The following is a 20,315-nucleotide window of genomic DNA, read 5'->3' as shown; positions in this document are numbered from 1 at the left end:
GGTGGGAAAAGTGTGTTTTTTGTTCTAGATCAGTCTCAGACGATTAGAGAGTTAGCATCCTGAGTTTATTGATTATGGAGCTGGCTGGTTGTGACACATTGAACTGCCACTGTGCCTCAAAAACTGTCACATCACATTAGCTTGTGTAGGACAAGCCGGAGAATAATAGTGGATGGCTGTGTAGATTGTCCATATTGCTCCTGCTTTATATTCATGTGATTGGGACGGCGCACATCAGTCAATGTGATGTGGCCGTATCAAACGTCAACAACAATCGCGTTTGTTTGTCCCATCATCAGAAAATTTATCGCCACAGTCTTGTTTTCAAGTTGGAAAACTGACAAAGGTTATTAATTCTGGTTTGACTCTGGCTTTATTACTTAATTACATAATTTTTTACACTTTTATTACAAACTCTGTTGGTTTACGTGACAAGGACGAAGGACATCAATCAACCTGCTAATCTGCCTTAACTGTTTTACAGTCCCCGCTCCTCATAAATCCTGAGTTGCCGACATTTTTCTTTTAAGACTTCATGGGTTATGAGGGTTTTATTCCAGCCGATACTCAGAAAGACTTTTCAAGGACACAAATGAGGAGTCGCACTGAGGAATTAAAAACCTGTTTATGACTATGAATTGAAAATATCTAGCTGCTCATTTATGTTCATATCGCACATTTACACAATAAATGAAAGTTTTGTTACATTGACACATTTTCTTAAGATAGCAACAATCAATGAAGAAACAGTGCTGTCTGTTTTTGATTCCACAAATTTTAGAGCTGGAGACGATATAACATATTGTACCACACACAGTATGGTGAATGTTGTTTTCCATACAATATGTTGCTGTATTTGGATTCAGGAAAAACTTCCCCATGGTGACAATAGAGGGAATTGTTTTGTGTCTCCAAATACAACAACACTAAGAGCCATTCATCCATTATTATATAGCGCTTAGGGTAGTTGGGCAGAGCTGGAGTCAATCCCAGCCGACATTGGGTGATAGGCAGGCCGCACCCTGGACAGGTCGCCAGTGTATCCCAGCAACATAGACACAAACAACTATTTACACCTGAGGTCGATTTAGAGTCTCTAATCAATCTTAGCTCATTCTGCATGTCTGGACTGTGGGAGGAAGTCTTAATACCATAGAAATTCCATTGCGACACTGGTAGAGCATGCTAACCAGGATTCTCTTGCTGTGATGCAACAGTACTGCACCATAAGACCATGCCTACCTAAGTCAAAATACCAACCATAAATCAGGGGATCACCCATCATTAGGGTTCATCCTCTGAGGAGCAAGAAATTGGACAATTTTCATTACAATCCCTCCAATGGCTGTCCAGGTATTTTAGTTTTGACCACAGCACTGGACCACTGACAGACATCCTCACAGTGTCTGCTACCACGGATAAAGAACAAGATTTCCTGACTTTAACCACAAATTAGTTTCATGATCTATTTCAAGGTTTCCTGACAGAGCTGAGCTGCATTATTCATTTAACAAAATCATCCACAACCCAAGGTCAACTTTCTACAGCACCTCAGTTTCTTAACAAGACAGAGGTTTGTCACCGTTCAATATTCAGCTCGGATGAGGTCTTATAGTTAAGCTGCTCATGCAATTGTTTTGATAACATTAAGCACTGAATTGTAAAGGTTGCTGAAAACCTCCTCAGTTTTGTCATACTGGAGTTGAGCAATGGCACTTGCAGGAAGTGCTGATTGTTTGATGCCAGTTTCCCAGATCTGAAGATGTAGATGGTAACAGCTCACATGGCTGTCTGGATGGAGCCATTTCTACACAGCTGCCAAAGAAAAGTATGGAGAGAATAAGAGCTGCACATTACACTATTTCAACACAAAAAGATAAAGATATAAGATACAATCTATAATCTTCTGGAAACTCTTCTATACAAAGTCCTTCCACAGACCCAATAAAGAAATACACAGAAACTATTTTTGAGTGTTTATTCATCCAAATCAAATAAGAGCGTGAGAAGCCTGCTGCCTAAAATTTGGCAGCACATATTTCTAGCATAGCATTTTCATTTCAACTTTGAAATGAAATGTCTCACAAAAGCTCATTGATGCGAACGGCCTTTTCAGCCACAGTGATTGCGAATTACTTTAAGGAGATTGGTTCCTGCCGTTGCTCTGCAAGGCAGAGTGGTTTGCTTGGTGCCAGGATAAACAGAGAGAGGAGAATAAGTTTGCCCTTTTCCCTCTCTTTCTCTCTCTCCCTGTGTGTGTGTGTGTGTGTGTGTCTGTATATACAGTATAGGGTACAGCATAAGCTTGACGATATGCAGATACTGTATGTACTGTATGCCTGTGTCACTGGGGTGTCAAGTACACATCGACCTAAGTGTGATGCCCTTTTTCCATGACACAACTTGGTAATGTGGCAACAAGGGAGTGTTTGTTTAAAGGGGTGGAGAGTGAGCAGTTCGTGGAAAGACAGAAATAGCAACAAAGTAAGGGAGGAGAAGACGTCTAGGAGACTCCTGAAAACAATTAAATATATATATATTTAGGATTTTCTGAGACCCATATATGACCTGTTTATAGTCCAGGCCATTGAAGTTATATCAAGATGGACAATGCGTCTCCACATTCTCCCACTATCTAGAAATGGAGATACAATATCCCTGATATAAACACCATCTCAAACATTTGGACGCACAGTCACATCACATTGCTATAAAAACAAAACTTACTAGACAAATGAAAACTTGAAAATATGTCAGTAAGATAATGATCATCAAAATGTATTTGATGTAGACTTTTAGTTTGGTGGATGTCCCATCTGTTAACATGGATGAAGTGGGTTTATGACCTACAGGCTGCAACCAGTCAGCCGGTGGTGATCAAAGCCCTTTAGCTTCACATTTGGGAAGCCATCATGTCGTCCATCTTAATAAACGGTCAGTGGTCCAGACAGTCAGCAGGCTAAGTTATATAAAAGTTTTGCTGAAGATGTTATTTTCTATTTTACCATAGAAACACAATGGGATCACACATGTTGGACATCAACTGAGCTTGAGTATTAAAACTCCCGTCATTACTTTAGTTATTGGTATCAGTTTACCTCAAACACATCAATGAAACAGAAGTTGTCAATGAGTTTTACACACTTTTGGATCAAGTATAAGATGGCTGCCAGTACAGTGAACCAATAAGTTGTAGAACCTCACATCCTCAGGCCTTAGAGAATGAATTACACAAACAGTTGTTTACATGCTGGGATTAAAGTTATGCTAATACACTGAGCGTCTCATGCAGGTTGAAAATCAGGATCCATGAGATGGAACAAATTTCCCAAAGTGCACGTCAGAGTGTAAATTTCGTCAAAGATGAACTGCTCCTCAGGCCAAAGTGATTACTTGCATCAAAGATCGTTCGGATACGGCTTTCAAAACAATGACGGAAATTAGATGTTCATGAAGATCACTTGAGGCAGCAGCGCTTATTAATTACATTATCTCTTCAGCCTTGTTTGTTCATACAATTAATACACAGAGACCTTTCTCTGCCCCTTTGATTTAGTTACTTCCTCCTGTATTCACTGTCATAAAAACGGATGTTATGGTAATAAAGGAATTGTTGTTCAGAACCGTTCACAGCAGATTTCACGCTGCATGTGAACAAACACAAACTCGTGTAGTTCTTTGCTGTTTTTGTTTTTTTCTCACAGCAGTCACAGTTCCCTCGGTCTCTAAAAGCAAAGTGTGTCAACAGTCCAGAAAATGATCATGGGCCTCGGTTCCCATTTTGCTGAGCATTTCGTCTGAGGCCTGTGAAATATGTTCTCGTGACTCATGTCAAAACTGAAAGATTCCACTGACTTCCGTTTACATTAAAAACAGAAAGATGAGATTCCAAGAACATAGAAAAATACTTTATTTGCCGTCATCGCCCACATTTGCTCTCCTTTATCATTGTATCTCTATATGTCAGGATAAATTATGCATGCAGAGCTACACACAAAGCCCAGCCAGGCACAAAATAAAAAAAAAAGAAATAAAAAAAAAAAGAATCACCTCAGCAATTTTTTTTCAACTGTGGAAACAACAAAAACATGTCCTAAGTATTAAATGTCATGCATAATGAAGGGATCATATAAATAAAACAATCCGGCTGATTTGCTGTTCAAACAGCAGACAACCTCCTCTCTCTCTGATCGCAGTGAACTGACACCAGAAAAAAAACATATATATTTTATATTTCATACCTGCTGACTCCTGCCGCTGGTTACAGCTGATACAAAGTCCCTGGGAAATAAATGTTCAAAGCGAGGGAAATCAAAACACACTGAAGCTCAATGTTACAAAATGCTGTTTAACAGGTGTCGACAAGGAAAGTGTGAATGGTGTGTGAACATGTCAAAACAAAGAGGGGAAAAATACAATACCCCACAACACAGTTTGATGGATGTGAAATGAGTGATAATGAGGATCAGTGACTCATGGTCCACTAATAACCGACTGCTGCTGGGAGGCGACTGAGATGGAATAAATTAAAAATAACTATTAGCATTCGTGTGTGAATTGTTGAGCGGAACAGAAAACTTTTCTGACTGAAATAAAAACTGAGAGGAAGAGATTCTAATATAATGTGGAAGCCCCAAAAATAAATTAACAATCAAATGAGATGTTAATAATAACAATTCCCGCTATGTTGGAATCAATGATAAGTTTGGTTTAAGATCCTCCAGCATGAGACTCCCTGCTGCGACTCCATGCTTCAGCATCTCAGGTTGGAGAATCGGATCAATCTTGTAAATCTCTCATAAATCTCTTCTTCTTGTGGTTTAAAAGGAATTGTTTGACATTTTGGGGAAATACGATTCCCTCGCTTGTCGAGAATTAGATAAGAAGATTGGAACTGCTCTTAGGTCTTGTGAGTTAGATATAAATTCGGAGCCTGCAGTCAGACTGTACAGAAAGTGGAAACAGAAGAGGAAAAGTGTTTATGGCTCTGGATGTAGCTCACAATTACCGGCACTTCTAAAACTCACCAATTAACATTTGTAGTCTTTGTTTAATCTGCAAAAATGCTCTTAAAAGAGTAAAAGTAACAATTTGTTGTTTTACAGGAAATAATATAACCGTTCGCGAAACAGGTCTATTCTGTTTTTGCAGGTTAAATAATTACACAAAGGAACATTAACTATTTCCAGTCTTTGTGCAGAGGCCACAGCTACTTTCTTTTCATCTAGTTTGACATAAATCTGTCTTTTCCTGCTCATTTGTTATTATGATTGTTTTGGTGTTAAGAACGTCTGCCACAGCTAATAATAATAAGAGACTCTGTAAACTAATTACAAACCACAGTGACATGTTCAGGTGTTGGCTAAACATTTCAATGATGATCTCCTGGCTATCCCCTCAGTGTGGGAGGAAACACTGATTAGTCACCATGCATTGCTACTGAGGCTTTTTTTTGTTATACAGGCCAAGGCTGCAAATTAAAACTCGGTGTGCACATGGAGCAGAACCTCACTCTCCACATAGGAACGTGTGTCTGTTTGAGCAGGGTCCTGATTTCCCAGCAGTACTTGAGCAGGAAAATCCACTAAGCGCAAGTGTAAACTCATTCGTAAAGATGATGATGCTACCGAGACGCTTCTGCCTAATTGGGTTTTGAGATATCACGCGCCTTAACGAAATAAAATGAGCCTTCGGGCATCATCCACTCAAATCAGAACGTTTGATTGATTCTGAGTTTTGCTTCTTCTTGAATATTCCAAGAAAATGTTGAGTTAATTCAGTTCAGAAATAGACTTTGAATGCTTCTTCCAGTCCACATAACTCTTGAGTTATTTTTACATGCATAATTGAAGAGTTTGACTGACTGATGAAATACATTCACATTTGTTTGTTTCTCGGCTGAATGTCATTTTACTGCTGCTGTGTTTACAATGTTCATACATGGATGCAGACCTTGGCCTGGATTTATTAACTTAACACTTAACAATGCTCTGAAGAGACGACTTCAGAACTCAAACTTCTGCTCAGGGCACCCAATAAGACATTTTTGTGCAGCAGCTTGCTCCTCCTCCATCAGAGGTGCAGTGGAATTATGCTGTCTTCAAGTGAGGAAACAGAATATTTGCAATTTGTAAAATGTGGTTAAATTCATACAGGATTTTTAAGCATTTAAAATTTTTAATCATTGTAGCATTAATACTGCCAGGCTTTTAACACGTACTAACCCTAAGACTAACCCTGACCACATCACATCAATCCTTGCTGCTCTCCACTGACTGAGGCTTCCTATTAAACATTTCTACAAATTCAAATTTTTATCCATCCTATTATTATTACTATAATCATATATATATATATATATATACATATATATATTTATATTACTTTTATTATTACTTTTCCCAGCAACTTTGACTATATTTCACTTCAGCAGAGAACTTTGAATAAATAAAGGAGAAAACATTCCTGTCTCTGATGCAGACGTAGATGTTACCGAGTGTAGATCAGTGCCCTGAAAGATCTGTCAGACACTTTGGGAAGGAGCCAAATGATTCTAATTATATTTTTTGCTTCTTTTGACATTTTTTCTTTTTTTAATCTTTTGATAAAAATTGTTTCTTTAAGATAGACTTGACCTGAATACTGGAACATTCTCAGAAACAAAACAAAACAAAATTGGAGAAGTGCTTTCTCCTTGGATCAAATTGTATCATATCAAGAAAATAAAGCAAAAAACAGGACACAAATCGAAGTATATTTTTCTTTGTGCACCCTGTGAGTTTAACAGTTTGGACATCAGTGCATTTTCATTTTGAAAGTGCGAGTGAATCACCGCTCTACATCGCAGCCTCACTGTGAAGAGTAAGCAGTATTATAGCCATTTGAATGCTGGGCAGACCTTAAATTGGCTCTCTCTCAAATACAGATGCAATGAATTTCACATGGGAGCTCAAAGAACAAAGTGCTCTCAATAACACTCTACACACACACACACGCAATCTCCCTCTTTCTCTCTCACACACACACTTTTACATTTACATATATCTATATATATATAGGCCTGTCTGTATATTGTTGCCAAAAAGCTTAAACTAAAAGCTGTAAACAATGTAATCAAATCTCCACAAACAACATCATCTGAAAACATTTTGTACTGTTTACATATTTCAACCAAATCTGTGCCCATTACAATGTGAAGTGCCTTCCATCAGTTTAAACAGCATCCCCAGCCTCATTTGCAAGTCTTCGATGAGTTTTGCACTTTTGAGACACTTGGCTCTGCTGCACCGGCTGGCCCAGAATCAGCAATTTTTAAAGAAATGGAAAAATGTATCCCTACACCATGTCCAGTGCAACCCTGTCAGGTGTCATCGGCCCCGTCTTAACAGAAATCCACAAGTCCTCTGTATTGGCTGAATTTTTTTTCTTCTTCTGCTCCGACCTTGCGGTTGCCATGGCGTCTCTGCAGCAGCAACAGCCGTTGGCATGGCGACAGCAGCAGCAGTGGCAGCACACCACAAAAGTAATGAGGAGGACCAGCAGGGGAAGCGTGAGGAGGACCACCAGACAGACTGTGTTGTAAACCCCCTGGTTGTGTTTGTCAGTGGTGAACCTCCAGATTTGGTTGAACAAATCCTGAATGCTGTCAATTTTGTCATCCATGGCTTCAGGATACAGAACTGTGACAGCTTTTTAATTGAGTCTGTGGCAGTTTTAAAGTTTTTAATGGATCCTCTGGAGAGTTTTGAAGTTTACAAGATAGTAAACAAGCATAAAAAGGCTTCTGGAGATACCAAAAATAATTAAGATATGGTGTTAATTTGTGTTAAAAGTCCTTTCATGTGATGTGACTCCAGTTTTAGAGTGGTGAGATGTGACGTCTCACTGTTCAGCAGTCTAACAGCTGTTGGGTCAGATATCTCTGGTGGCTCGACTCTGAACTTTCATGTACTTCTCATCCTCTCATAGAGATATGCTTTCAGATAGTTGCCCTGAGACGCAGCAGTATCTGATGAGGCCCGTACATGAGGAACAATTATTTGTAGATGCCTCCGTCAATGAGGGCCTGAGTATTTTGTTTTTTTTAAACAAATCCAAAAGACCAAAAGCTCAATTGTTTATAGGAGGTCCTCTTTGAAATCTGATGATTTTGATCAAGAGGAAAAAGCCAAAATCTGCAGCCAGGTTTGTTTGTTTATTTCATTGCCACTTGACATTCCGCGGATTGTTCTCTTGGTCTTTGTCCTCTCAAGTCATCTCTTGTCCTCTTGCTCTCAGTTTAGTTTAATCCAGTTGTGAAGAGGTGCTTCAATTTGGTCGCATCTCTGGAACAAAAAAAAAGAAGAAAAGAGACAGAGTGAACGTGGACAGAAATTCAGTTTCCAGCAGACCGCTGCTCTTCAACCTCCATCTTTCCCTTCCCTGACTCCACTCCATCCATCTTTCTCTGTCTTTAACGTCTCTACTCCTGCTCTTCTCCTTCTCGTCAATGTCAGCTTTAGATTTTTTTTTTCTTCTGCTCTCCCCTCATTAATACTGCAGAGGAGTCATTCAGGATTCAGTGCAGATCTCTTTAAGAGTCCCACTGTGGAGGACGGGGGTGAGGGGAGGGAGAAATGGAGAAATGGAGGAAGATTGTGTCTGAGGGTAGAAGAGACAGAGATGGAGATAACCAATCTCTCTAAGAGTCTCGCTGAGACGAAGAGTGCGACAGTGTCAGGCAGAAAACGAGAGAGGGAGAGAGACCTGCTTTATTTGAATGCAGCGAATGGTTCCCATTGGAGGAGAGAGACTCTTCTTTTTACCTGTGTTTTCAGAATTGTCCGACTGCAACATTTTCCTCAGACCTCGGATGAAAACTTCTCTTAGCGGCTGACCTGGAGAAGAAAACACGAGGTGAGGCATTTAAGCTAGTGAAGTAGTTCTGAAAGTTAGTCTGAAAAATAAAAGCAGATGTTCCTTTTTCTCTGAGTGTATAGACGGTTTGATTGAATGTGAGGCCTTGAAGCAGCAGCTTCATTTAAACAGTGTTAAACAACCATAGTTTTTCCAAAGACAGTCCCTTTGTGTCTCTGTAGCTCACGGCCGCAGTGCTTCTTTAGATTCTAGTTGCAGGAGCGTTTTCATCTCTCGTCTGACTGCGTCTGAGGACGAGATAGGGGACAGACGCACCTGCGAGAGGAGAGCAAACCGATTTGCCATGGCTGTCACTGTGTGTTGGGGTTCATGTGTGAAATTGGTTTAACCACAAACGGCCGGCTAACTTCTCCCCTGTTTGCAGGAAGCTGAGTGCTCAGAGTTAAGCAGCAAGAGTCAGTTGAAACTTCAGAGTGAGAGCTGATCCGGCACGTCGTTAAAAACAGAACAGATCCAAAATAAATTACTGCATTTGAAGCTGAGCTTATTTTCATATCAAGAGTTAAAAACAAGGGCATATATGCAGCTGTGAGCCTGCGACAGCTGAGGCATGAAGCTTGAAAAACAATGTTTGTTTTTTGGATTTCAGGTGAATGTGCGTCATACATGTACAGATGTCCTGATTTGGGATGAGATAAAATTGCTTCCATTAGAGTTAGGGTAAGTCCACTAGATCGATCTCGTAAAATGAAAACCAAGAAAAGAAAAATACATTTGCTATGTCCCACATCCATGCTACATCTTTATTGTATACTCTATATACCATACACACAATTCGACTCTATATTGTTTTGCAATGTATAGAAGGAAGTTGAACAGGAAACACACACTCTGTGTAGAAGCAATCAAACTGAATGCACAATGAAAATGATTTATCCCACAAAGTCTGAAAATATTTTAATCTATTGTGCTTAATGTGAATTTACAATTTGCATATAACAATGAAATTGAAATATTAATTAATATTATTATTAATATTTATCATTAAATATTTGTAACGAAGGGAACTTCATTACTAGTAACTGTAGGCGTATGCATTGTAAATATAAACATCAACATAGCAGAAAGTTTACTTGAGCGCGCTTAAGACTTTTGAATGACATATGTATGTCCTGATGTCATCATCTATGGGTTGGGTCTACCTATACTTGCATTTGTTTGTTTGTATGTTTGGATAAAGTGGATAGAAAAAAAAGTTTTGTCAATTTACAATCAGCAAAATAAAAGTCATCATTATTCAAACACTATAATAGAAAAACGGCAAGCAATCCTGCAAGGCACTTCTTTTTCTTCTTCTATTGTTAAATGCTGTTCCAACTTCCTGTAATTAGCCTGTTTCCCCACGTCAAATGATCCAAACCATGCTTCAGTTTAATCTGGAATGTGACAACCTCTTTTCAGTTGCTCTGAATCTTGGTGCATTGCTCCAGCCTGTGATTCCAGGCACCTTTCACACCTGTTGCTTTGGTTCAAACAAAACTGAAAAGTCTGAAGATTCGGAACAAACAAGGAAGGTGTTCATTCACATTTTGTTTTGACAATTTTTTATGGAAAATTCTTAAGATATTGGACTTTCCCTCATTTCTGTGCACATTGTCAGGAGCCACTTTGCCACAGTGTAGGTACGTGTTGCTGTGATGAGCTTGTCTGAGCTGTGGTGCCCTTGTGTACAGTCTGATCCCCCTCACATTATGAAAACACTGTCAACGTGACAAACACCAAGTCACCAAACAAGGAGTTTATTAAAAAATAGCAGCACAGAGGTGAGAGGTAGTTATATAAAAGACATGACTCACAATGTATCATTAAATGGAATGGATAAGTCAGTAGGTGTAGTGATAATCTCCAGTCTCTGCCAGACACAATGAGATCACTGTGAGTTATTTTTGCAAACTGGGGTATAGGCACTTTAACCAACAGTGGAAATACAAAAGATATTATACACCTTCATATATATATATATATATATGTATGTGAGCCTATATATATATATATATATATAGGCTCACATACATACAGCAGCCTTGCTAGTTATTATAATATTGTATTGTCACATGCCTCAGTGATTGCCATTAATATTTCCTCAGCAGGCTATTTGCGGCATTGACAGTTACTACAGGGGTTCACATGATAACTGCTGATGAATTGAGTTTAGTTTAACCATTTAGCAAAGCCACAGAGCAGCAGATACCAGAACATGGTCCTGTTTTTAAAATAGTTGTGCTTGTATACGTTTTAAAACAGGGCTCTAGGCTTGAAATATTTCCTTGCTTCACATTTTCTCACTGAGATGCATTTCCAAGACTCTCACTGCACGGGTACGTTACTTTCTCATGACATTGTGCTCTCCTGGAACCATTCATATGCAGGAAAGGCCATTTCTGGGGCACACAAAGCCAGGAAGGGGCTGAGAAAAATGTTGTGATTGCACTCAGTTAGCCCCTGCTGCTTTTTCAGGGACATTTGTGACCTAAAAGACAAAGTTGTGACAGAAGGCATGGCAGGAATCTTTAATGACTCGCCCCCAGCACACGTTCACAGCAGATCCCTCATTAGGCAGCATTAACACACTGAACTTGTACACATTTCAGTTCTACTTGAGTCAGCCACCAGCGAACCATCACCATTTGTTTTATCTTTTTACAGAAAGATGGAGTTACCTGACTAAGTGCAGCTGTTACACTTGGTCGAATACATGCTTTTGGATCATCTGGAGGAGTGCAGCACTGCACAGTGTGCAAGTGTGCAAGCCCATTACAGTTCAGACTTGCATCAACTCGATCATGACTGAGTGGGAACAGCAAAGTGGAGGACATTCTTACTTAAAGAGCAGGAGGAGGACAATCATGAAACTGGAAAAACTCAAAACTGTTTGAGTCAAAGACCTTTATTTAATTTTTGCAAAGTTTCATAGAGCAAAGCACCAGGAAGTTATTCTTCAGATTCTGTCACAAATGTCAATGCATAATGTTTCATTTCATGCAGTCCTATTTAAACTCAGTGAAGTATACTGGGTAATACTGACTCAAAAGCAGGAAGAAACTTATCAGCTTATAGCTTCAAATGTCAAACATCTTGTCAAATGTGACCACAGCCAAAAGAACGTGTTCTGAGTCTGCCACAGCACAGCAGCAACTCTATCTAATTTCCTCAAGTCACACAACAACAAAAAAGCATCACCGACTTATATAAACCACTCAGTGCAATTTCAAGGTATTTAAAGTTAGCTGGCGCTAAAGATCTCTTTGAAAGTGGCACCTTACCCCACAGGCACTTGTGAAGTGGCAGGTCAGGTCTCCTCTCCTGTCTAATCCACTCAGCTGCTCAGGCTTCTGTAGTTTTTTCTGTGTTTTGACGACTGGCTCTTGCTCTGCTCTGGTCCCCCTCACCCAGACATCTTGACAAGTCTTCACTTTCTGTTCCTGTTTCCCTCTTTACCCTCATTTCCCGTCCTCCTCCCACTCCTCCTTCCCCTCCCCCTCCTCCCCCCTCCTCCCCTAGTTGAGTGTGTGTGTTTTGGTCACGACGTCATCGCTCCCTGCCTACTTAGTGTAAGAATGGGCCCTCTGTCTGTGCTTATACGCTTCCTGTACGACATGCTGGATTCTTGCGGTTGGTTTACTTTGCTCACACAAGCATTTGAGTGATGTCAGGCAGAGCAATATAGTTGTGCAAAGTGAATATGAGGAAATAAAGCCATTAGATGACTAAAGGTTTCTCACAATAATGTCCACATGAGGGATATTGAAACCAAAGCTACCGTCCATGCCCTGAAAGAATTGCAACACCAGAATAAGTTGCAGGCGTACGCTGCAACAGTTTGCGTAACAACACTAAATTACATCTTAAACCAAACACCACTCCACCCATCTCAGAGCCCCACAAGGTGGGAGTAAAAAGGGGAGATGTAAACTGTCTGTGTGTGTGTGTGTGTGTGTGGAAAGTACCACCAGGTGAAAGAGTCCCATGCAGGCGAGATATGAAAAAGTGATGTCATGCAAAGTGTGCACACACACATTTACTGTGCCTGTGGCAGTGTGGTCAATACCCTTTCAGTTCAGTCAAGCAAAAGAGGATTTTTTTTTCAAGGAGGAATAAAGAAGAAAAAAGCATTTCTGCTGGTATTAAATTGCACTTGATGTAATCTCTCCTGAAAGAAGGAAGTCGTGTACTCACATACAGTGTGATATGGGCTTCAGAACATACAAGAGGCCGGATGCATGAACTCAAAAAGTGGGTCTGCAGTGTTGAGTTAAAAAAACAGGTTAAATTTTATTTAAAACATGTTTAATTTTAGTAGTAATGTAGAAAATAAAATGTTTGTCTTGTTTTTTTCTCATAATAATGACTTACGGTTTTTCACGTCTGTAGTTCATGGTGGTGAGAATATCAAAAAGTTAAACAAGAATATTGGGTGAAAAAAGGCATTTCCTGTGAAATATGATCAAATGACTAGCGCTATTTCACAATCATCCACTGCAGCTGCAGTAGTGATGGAAACATGTTCTGTTATAATCACCAAAACACACTTTGTAGGGGCACGGTTACAATGAAGAGATCAGCCTTGCCCATTCTGCAGGTGTGTCTTAGCCATCTTAGACACATAGCAACCGGCCGCCCACACACACGTACACACACACACTGAGCGAGCACAGAGGGTGCTGTATGACAGGCAGGGCGTGTAGTGCTCCTTAGTGAAACTACAGTATATCCCAGCTGTTCTTGAGGCACTGTCCAGTCACCTGGAGCAAGTGTTGATTAATGACCTCAGTGTAGCAGCACTGTCCTTGATGCAAATACTTCTTTGCAGTACTTCACATGAAAACAATTCCACTATATACTTCATTGGTTGCAGCACATGCAGACATCATCTTTACCTTGTGTAAATCTGCTTCAAGCACAGATCCAACCTGCAGGTTTCATGTGAAAAATTGGGGAAAAAATCTTGTTTTTCAGCCATGAAAATGAGGAATAATCTGTAAAGGTTTTTCAACAATGAGCTCTTTTCAGATCTTTGTGATTCTACATCAGGCAAATGCTGCTCAGAAAATACGACCAATAGCTCCTGGATAAAAGCATCATGGTGATTTTTTTCCTTTCTTTTTTACCATTTCCTTGATGGACACTGTGATTTGTTGTCACATCATAAGGACTCCATTATTCCTTCCCTTCTTTCCAAAGGTAACTTATGTTCAACTAACACTGCAGTGACCCTCATATGTGTCTCATTTCCTCCATGGAAACCTTTTTCTCAATTGATATGGTGCTGACCCTGGGCTATAATAGGTGTAACTCCCATCTGGTATTTAGAAACTTCATTCTCACTTGAGCTCACCTATATGGAAAAAGGCTCAGACAATATATCCCTTTATCCAGCACAAGTCTACAGCTGAACAAATTGCAGGAAAGACGATTGAGCTCACACTGAATCTCTGATCATACAACCATGATAGCACAAAAAAAAAAGTGGAGGTGACATTCTCAGTAGCATTAGCTTAATGGAATCACTGGGTTGTCTGAAAGGGCAGTAAAAATCAATATGAGCCACTGGTTCTATACCAACACATCCTGAAATATGTGAGTGTGTCTGTGCACCCTGTGAGATTTTGAACGTGAGTGCTAATAAAAAGTGACTAAAGGGTTGCTGTAGTGGAATCTACAGTATCCAGGAATAGCCTGGTAATACAACCAGTCCCCCCCAGGGAAAAACCTTAGCTGTGATTCAGTCCTGTAACGTGTTTGGGCCCGGCACAGTGAAAACAGGCAACATGGAGAAAGACATTTGTCTATATAAGGAATTTCATGTTGCTCTGAAAAAAGGGCTTCTTGAAGAACTATTGGTTGGCATGTAAACGTTCAGGCCTTTACGAGGACACAGATGTGCTCATGCCAGCGATGATGTTAGTCTGTGCTATTTCATCATTTAATCATGTAATAGTCTCAGCATAGTTGTCACATGACATGTTTTAAACATTTCTTTCAACAAATGTTTGATCAGCATGAATAGATACAAGTGATGCTGACAGTTTGCAGTAAAAAAAATTACTTCTATTTAATTGTATCTACTGGGGGATTTCTAAGTTCCTCTTTGCTTCCCAGTATGTCCAAATACAGAAAGAACAAAATGAGACATGAGAAATGTGGGACTCACCAACTAATGTTTGCTAACATGGACAAAGAAAAAAAAATCATGTGACCAAATGAAAAATGTGGAAATAGAGAGATTGATATGTATTAAAGGAAAAATTGTACCTTTGTGTGATATTTTGGGGAAATACTAGTATTTCTTTCCAGGTGTTCAGCCAATAAGATTGGTTGCTGCAAGCCAATTGATAAAAATTGCTCACATTAGCTTAGCACAAAAACTGCAAACAGGAGGAAACAGTTAGCATGGCTCAGTTCAGATCCAAACAAATCTACCTACACCAACAGATCTAAAGTACAGATTTCTCAAGTTCAAGTTCAATTAGAAAATTTGAACAGTGAGGAAAAACTACCTTCTCTTTAAAATACTATTCAACCTCAATTTGAATCCACATGACGGTAATTGAATCTTTACTTGCTTTAATCTGCTCACTGCATGTCTATCATTTTTTCATCTCTGTTAATAAATGTCTCAGCTCGGTGGCTAACTTCATTCAAAACAGCAAGTGAGCATTGGTTTATATGAGAGGCCCCAGAGGAAGAAAACCGCTCTGGAGAAATGTGCTTGTGTTGACCGTCTTCTTCTTGCATTAACTCAACAACTTGAGGTGGACATTTCTCAACACAAACCACGTGACACTTTAGGTCTGTCTCAATTCAGGACGCTGCATTTCAAGACCGACCACAGAAGCAGGGCTAGACTGTCCCATTTCCAAGGCTCCTTCAAATGTGGCCAACAAATGTGTCCTTTCCATCCTCAATAAACGAAGACTCCAACAGGAAGATCCCTTCTGGACTATTAATCTATCCGAGGATTCAATGTGCTTTGGTGACAAACAGATTTCTAATGATGTTGGTAAGTGAGGAGATGTCTGATGCTCGATTATCAGGCTTTAACTCAAAACAATGCTCATATTTAAAAACCAAAGGGGCATGAAAACTTTCTTGTCAAGTCCAACTGCAACTCTGTTGCTAGGTGACAGCAACAAGGGCTGAACAAGCTGGTGAAGCTGATCATGGAAATCATCTGTAGAACAGACTCTCTAACAAAATCTTGAACATGTGACACTGCTCTTCCTGTAAGTGATGTGATAAAAAGTACAGAAGCACTTCTCTGCTGAGCTGCTCCCTCGGGTCACTGTAGACCTGAGAGACACTTTTATATATATATGTCAACTCTCATATCTGAAAGGCTCCTGAGGACTTCTCTGTACTTCAGCAGATGCAGCAAGCATTAAACAGCCCTGCTGGCACATGGCAAAAATCAACTCTGTTTCCTATGTGGCCTTAAATCATGAATAGAAAATAGCACAGCATCTACTTGGAGTGGGAAGAAGAAACTGCAGCATATCTTTGGGTGGAAGAAGTATAGTTATTGTTTACTTAAAGGTGCAGTGTGCAGAATTTTGTGATATCTGATGTTGAAATTGCATTTTGCAGCTGAACACCCCTCACCTCACCTTCTCCTTCCAAACAGGAAAAAGAACATGTGGTAGTCTTTAATTGTCTGTAGAGAGGGTCCCCTCAATGTAAATATAAAGTATTTTAATATAAAGGGTCTTTTCTGGTGTAAGGAAAACTACAATTCATACAATTTAAATGAAATGAATTAGTGGAAACATCATGAGGATTATTCTACACTAAATTTCTGCCAATAGTTCTCTTTCACCTAAATCTTACACACTGGACCACTGGACAAATACGTCTTTCATTTAAAATACCACTAAGTAAAAAAGATTTATCAGCTAAACGTAATATGACATATATGCAGGATATCGTCCCTGGGATTGGTTTATACGGCATTATTATATTATATAATATAAAAAGGTCACGTGTAATTTAAATTACATTGTTGCGCAGTAGTGTGTATGGAGGAGTTTCCTTTTGGATCAGCCACAACATGATCAGTGTATACATCAGATACATCAGGAGACGAGAGGAAAACTAATTATATGAATAAAATCACAACCATCGGAAAGGAGGTGTGTCATCCGAAATCTGAAATCAGATCAAAAACGTCAACTCACGTCCACATTTACAGGCCAGTCCATTCCAGAGTGTAGTCTGTGGTTCAGTTTGTGCTCCAATAAAAACCTGAGCCTTTAACTCCACAACAAATAAGAACAGGGAATAATTGCTCTGTCATTATTAGCTCTGAAAAAGAAAAACAGTCTCATTAAGCAGTGTCCAGCCTCAGAGCGTCCATTCATGCATTAGTTCATTAACTGCAGTGTTCAAGACTGTTAAAAGACTTAATGAATGGTTGGATTGATCCGTCCAGTAATAGGTGTTTTTCCTCATCTTTGCTTGTGAACCTCTAATTAGAACAAACAAATACAAAAGACACAGCTCAAGTAGTAGAACATGATGCTCGACCAGTGCCCCCCGACTCACCTCCCGTTCAATTCCACTGAGGTGGTCAAATCTTCATGCCTTCCTCGCACCGCTGATTTATGAGGACCAGTGAATGGAGGCTCGGAGTTTTGAGCATCATGAACTGTCTGATGAAAATCACGCTGTTCACTGGCCGGTCGCCCAATTAAGCCTCAGTGTTTACAACGCTATCACAGAGAGAGTCTAACTGGAAAATCTGAGTTGCACCTCCCTCTTATTCAGATGCCTGCCAGGGCCTGTTAACTTTCTGGATTCAGTGAGTTGTAAAGAGACGCTCAGAGCACACGGGAGACTGGGGATGGCTCACAACGCCGCTTTTCATCAACTTCACCCCGTCATCGGCTCCATGCTCAATCCTGTAGAGAGATGTGGAGACATTAGTAGATGGGTGGGGTGGGGGAAAAACGGAGGGGAAGGGTAGACAGAGGGAAAGAGAGAGCGGAGAGGATGGAGGTTTACAAAAAGTAATGAATGCCTCCTGTTCCCTTGATAAAGCAGTAGTCAACTCATTAACGCATCCAGCTGCACAAAACGAATTTGCTGACATTTGTGCAGCACATTTCATCTTATTATTGAAATGTACAGAGAGAGGAAACATTAATTATGAAATTATATTTCTATGCCTCAGATTAATGTTCTGTTGAGCTGCTCTAGACTTTGTCCAGACAACTTTATTAAGCCTTAAAGGGAAAGAAAGGGTTTTGGAGTCGTTTTGGACGTACCTATAGGTCACAACAACAATAATTATATTAATGAACTCTTGTGTCTACATTACTCAGCAAAACATGCTGCAATTAGGAAAATTCTGTAAAACTTGGCAGCTTTGCGGACTCATTAAAAGTCCACAGTAAAGTTTGATTTAAAGCCCTCAAGCACTTTTTCCAAGTGATTCTGGTAAGTTTGCAGAGAAAAAGACTTCCATTAACAAGTAAACAGAGTCAACAAACCCTCTCTGGTTGGGGACAGGTGATGCAGCTACAGTGGATCAGAAGTCTAACTCTTCCAGAGGCTGCAGACAGGAGAGTGGCACTTCAGGGGCGAATCAGATTTCAACTGGGACCAATGCCCCCGTGACCCCACCCCTAAAAACACCCCTGCTTGTGTCTAAACGTGATCAAGTCCTTTACCTGTGGAGCTAACTGTGTGAATAGCCTCGTGTAGCATCCTAACTTCTACAAGCTGCTGTTTCAAACTGAATTTATCATGCTAGCCGCCACCATTGCTCATTAAAGGTTCCAAATGAAAGAACGCATGAATAAAAACTCACCTCTAGCGATTTCACAGGTTTCCACTTGACGCTTTATTTCCAAATAGTGAAAATGATGAGCTCTTATGATGTTGTGGAAATGTTTTCTGCCCCAATGCTGCATGGGAAAATTCATCATGAAGTCAAGAACAATTGACTAAAATTGTGAAATCTGTTACAAACACTGTTTAACTCACCAGAGCTTTTGAGAATAAAGTCATGATCAAGAAGCAAGTCATAATATTACAAGACTGTCATCTCACTCACTCAGTGTTTTCTTGAGAAACTAAAACAAATGTTTTGGATCATGTTTCAAACTTAATTCAGTTCTCTGTTGTTTCTGCCCATGGCTCTGCTGTGGTGAAACTAGATTTCAACTGCTCTGCATTTTGCAGCCATAAGAATTAATAAAGGATAGTCCAGTGTATATATGCTAAAGGAGATAAGAATGGAAGCATCGGAGCATTAATCCTTAGCACTTTGTGAATTAGACCAGCTCTTATCACAGCTGCCACTTAGATACTTCTGGTTCATTTCACTCAGTTAGGAAGCTTCCAGAGCAAAAACGATTATTTGAGCAGCCTGAGAGCCCTCGTGTCGGCTCGGCTGTGAGCGACAATGACTTACTTTGTCTGTAAAAGCCTAGAAAAGACCACGAGAGCCACAGAAACAATAAATGAATAGCTCAGTCGAAATAATAGACAGCCGGACATGTGTTGTCTATTTTCTTACTGAACTGAACATGACAGCTCGGACTAACAACAGACTGCGTGGACAGTGATGTGTTCACCTGCTGTTGTGTGTCAGGCTGCAACGAAAAGCAAAACATGTTCATACATGAGAGGCTAGAAGCAGAAAATGTCTGATATTATGTCTGATATTTAAGTGACTGAAGCTATTATTTGATCATCAAAATAGTTTGATCTTCATTGACATTTCATTGAATAATGGCGATGGGGTGCAACAGAGCTGGGTTGCCTCTATTTTGCAATTTAAGAAATTTAGTCCATCAAGTGATGATTAAATAACTACTGTAATAACCAGAACAATAATAACATAGAATTGTTTACAACTACAAATATACTTTAAAGTGTACGGCAGTTCGTTATGCAGAGCAATCGCACAAAAAGAGTGAAGTATAATGTAATGAATGAAAATAAATGTGCACGAGGTAAAGTGTGAGAGACTACTGCACGATAACAAACTGTAATCAAGGTCAAATCTATCTATTCCGTGGCCCCGGCTGCTTCTGCTGACTGTATGGTTTGATTTTGAAATGTCGTTCTCTGCTGACAGCTGTAATGTGTAACATCACCACAGTGCACGCCTGCTTAATTACCACTACTACAAAACTACATGAACAGAAATATAGTAATTATATCAATCGACATTCAGACTTTCAGGTACCATGGGTCATGAAGTAATTGATATAATCAAACAAACAACATAAATGGATCAAATATGGTCAGGTACAGGGTACAAGTCAGAGTAATAAGGAAAGTAACAGATTATGCCCCCTGTTGGTTGCATTAAAACACAATCATCCACCAGTTTCCAACTGTAAATGAGATGTGTGATTAACAGTAAATTATAGAATAAATCTGATTAAATTACT

General features: G+C 39.7%; 1 protein-coding gene across 2 annotated transcripts; it reads right to left on the bottom strand.

Moving 5' to 3' along the window:
- Positions 1 to 6,733: 6,733 nt before the first annotated feature.
- Positions 6,734 to 12,488, bottom strand: LOC109641796 (uncharacterized protein KIAA0040 homolog). 2 transcript variants are annotated; one of them, XM_069511878.1, is made up of 3 exons: positions 12,180 to 12,488; positions 8,805 to 9,171; positions 6,734 to 8,324 (listed from the first exon to the last, which is right to left on the bottom strand). In XM_069511878.1, the coding sequence occupies exon 3, from the start codon at positions 7,660 to 7,662 to the stop codon at positions 7,336 to 7,338; it is 327 nt and encodes a 108-aa protein (XP_069367979.1). In that variant the 5' UTR covers positions 7,663 to 8,324; positions 8,805 to 9,171; positions 12,180 to 12,488; the 3' UTR covers positions 6,734 to 7,335. The 2 variants fall into 2 exon arrangements, with proteins under 2 accessions (XP_069367979.1, XP_019961920.1); XM_020106361.2 differs by having other exon boundaries at positions 8,805 to 8,876; positions 12,180 to 12,425.
- Positions 12,489 to 20,315: the final 7,827 nt, after the last annotated feature.

Source organism: Paralichthys olivaceus, chromosome 16, assembly GCF_024713975.1.
Source record: "Paralichthys olivaceus isolate ysfri-2021 chromosome 16, ASM2471397v2, whole genome shotgun sequence".
Classification (NCBI taxonomy): domain Eukaryota; kingdom Metazoa; phylum Chordata; class Actinopteri; order Pleuronectiformes; family Paralichthyidae; genus Paralichthys; species Paralichthys olivaceus.
This window is presented reverse-complemented; position numbering and strand designations above follow the sequence as displayed.

What these genes read in the sequence shown, in the direction of transcription:
- LOC109641796 (XM_069511878.1), bottom strand. Translation starts at nt 7,662, where the DNA reads ATGGATGACAAAATTGACAGCATTCAGGATTTGTTCAACCAAATCTGG.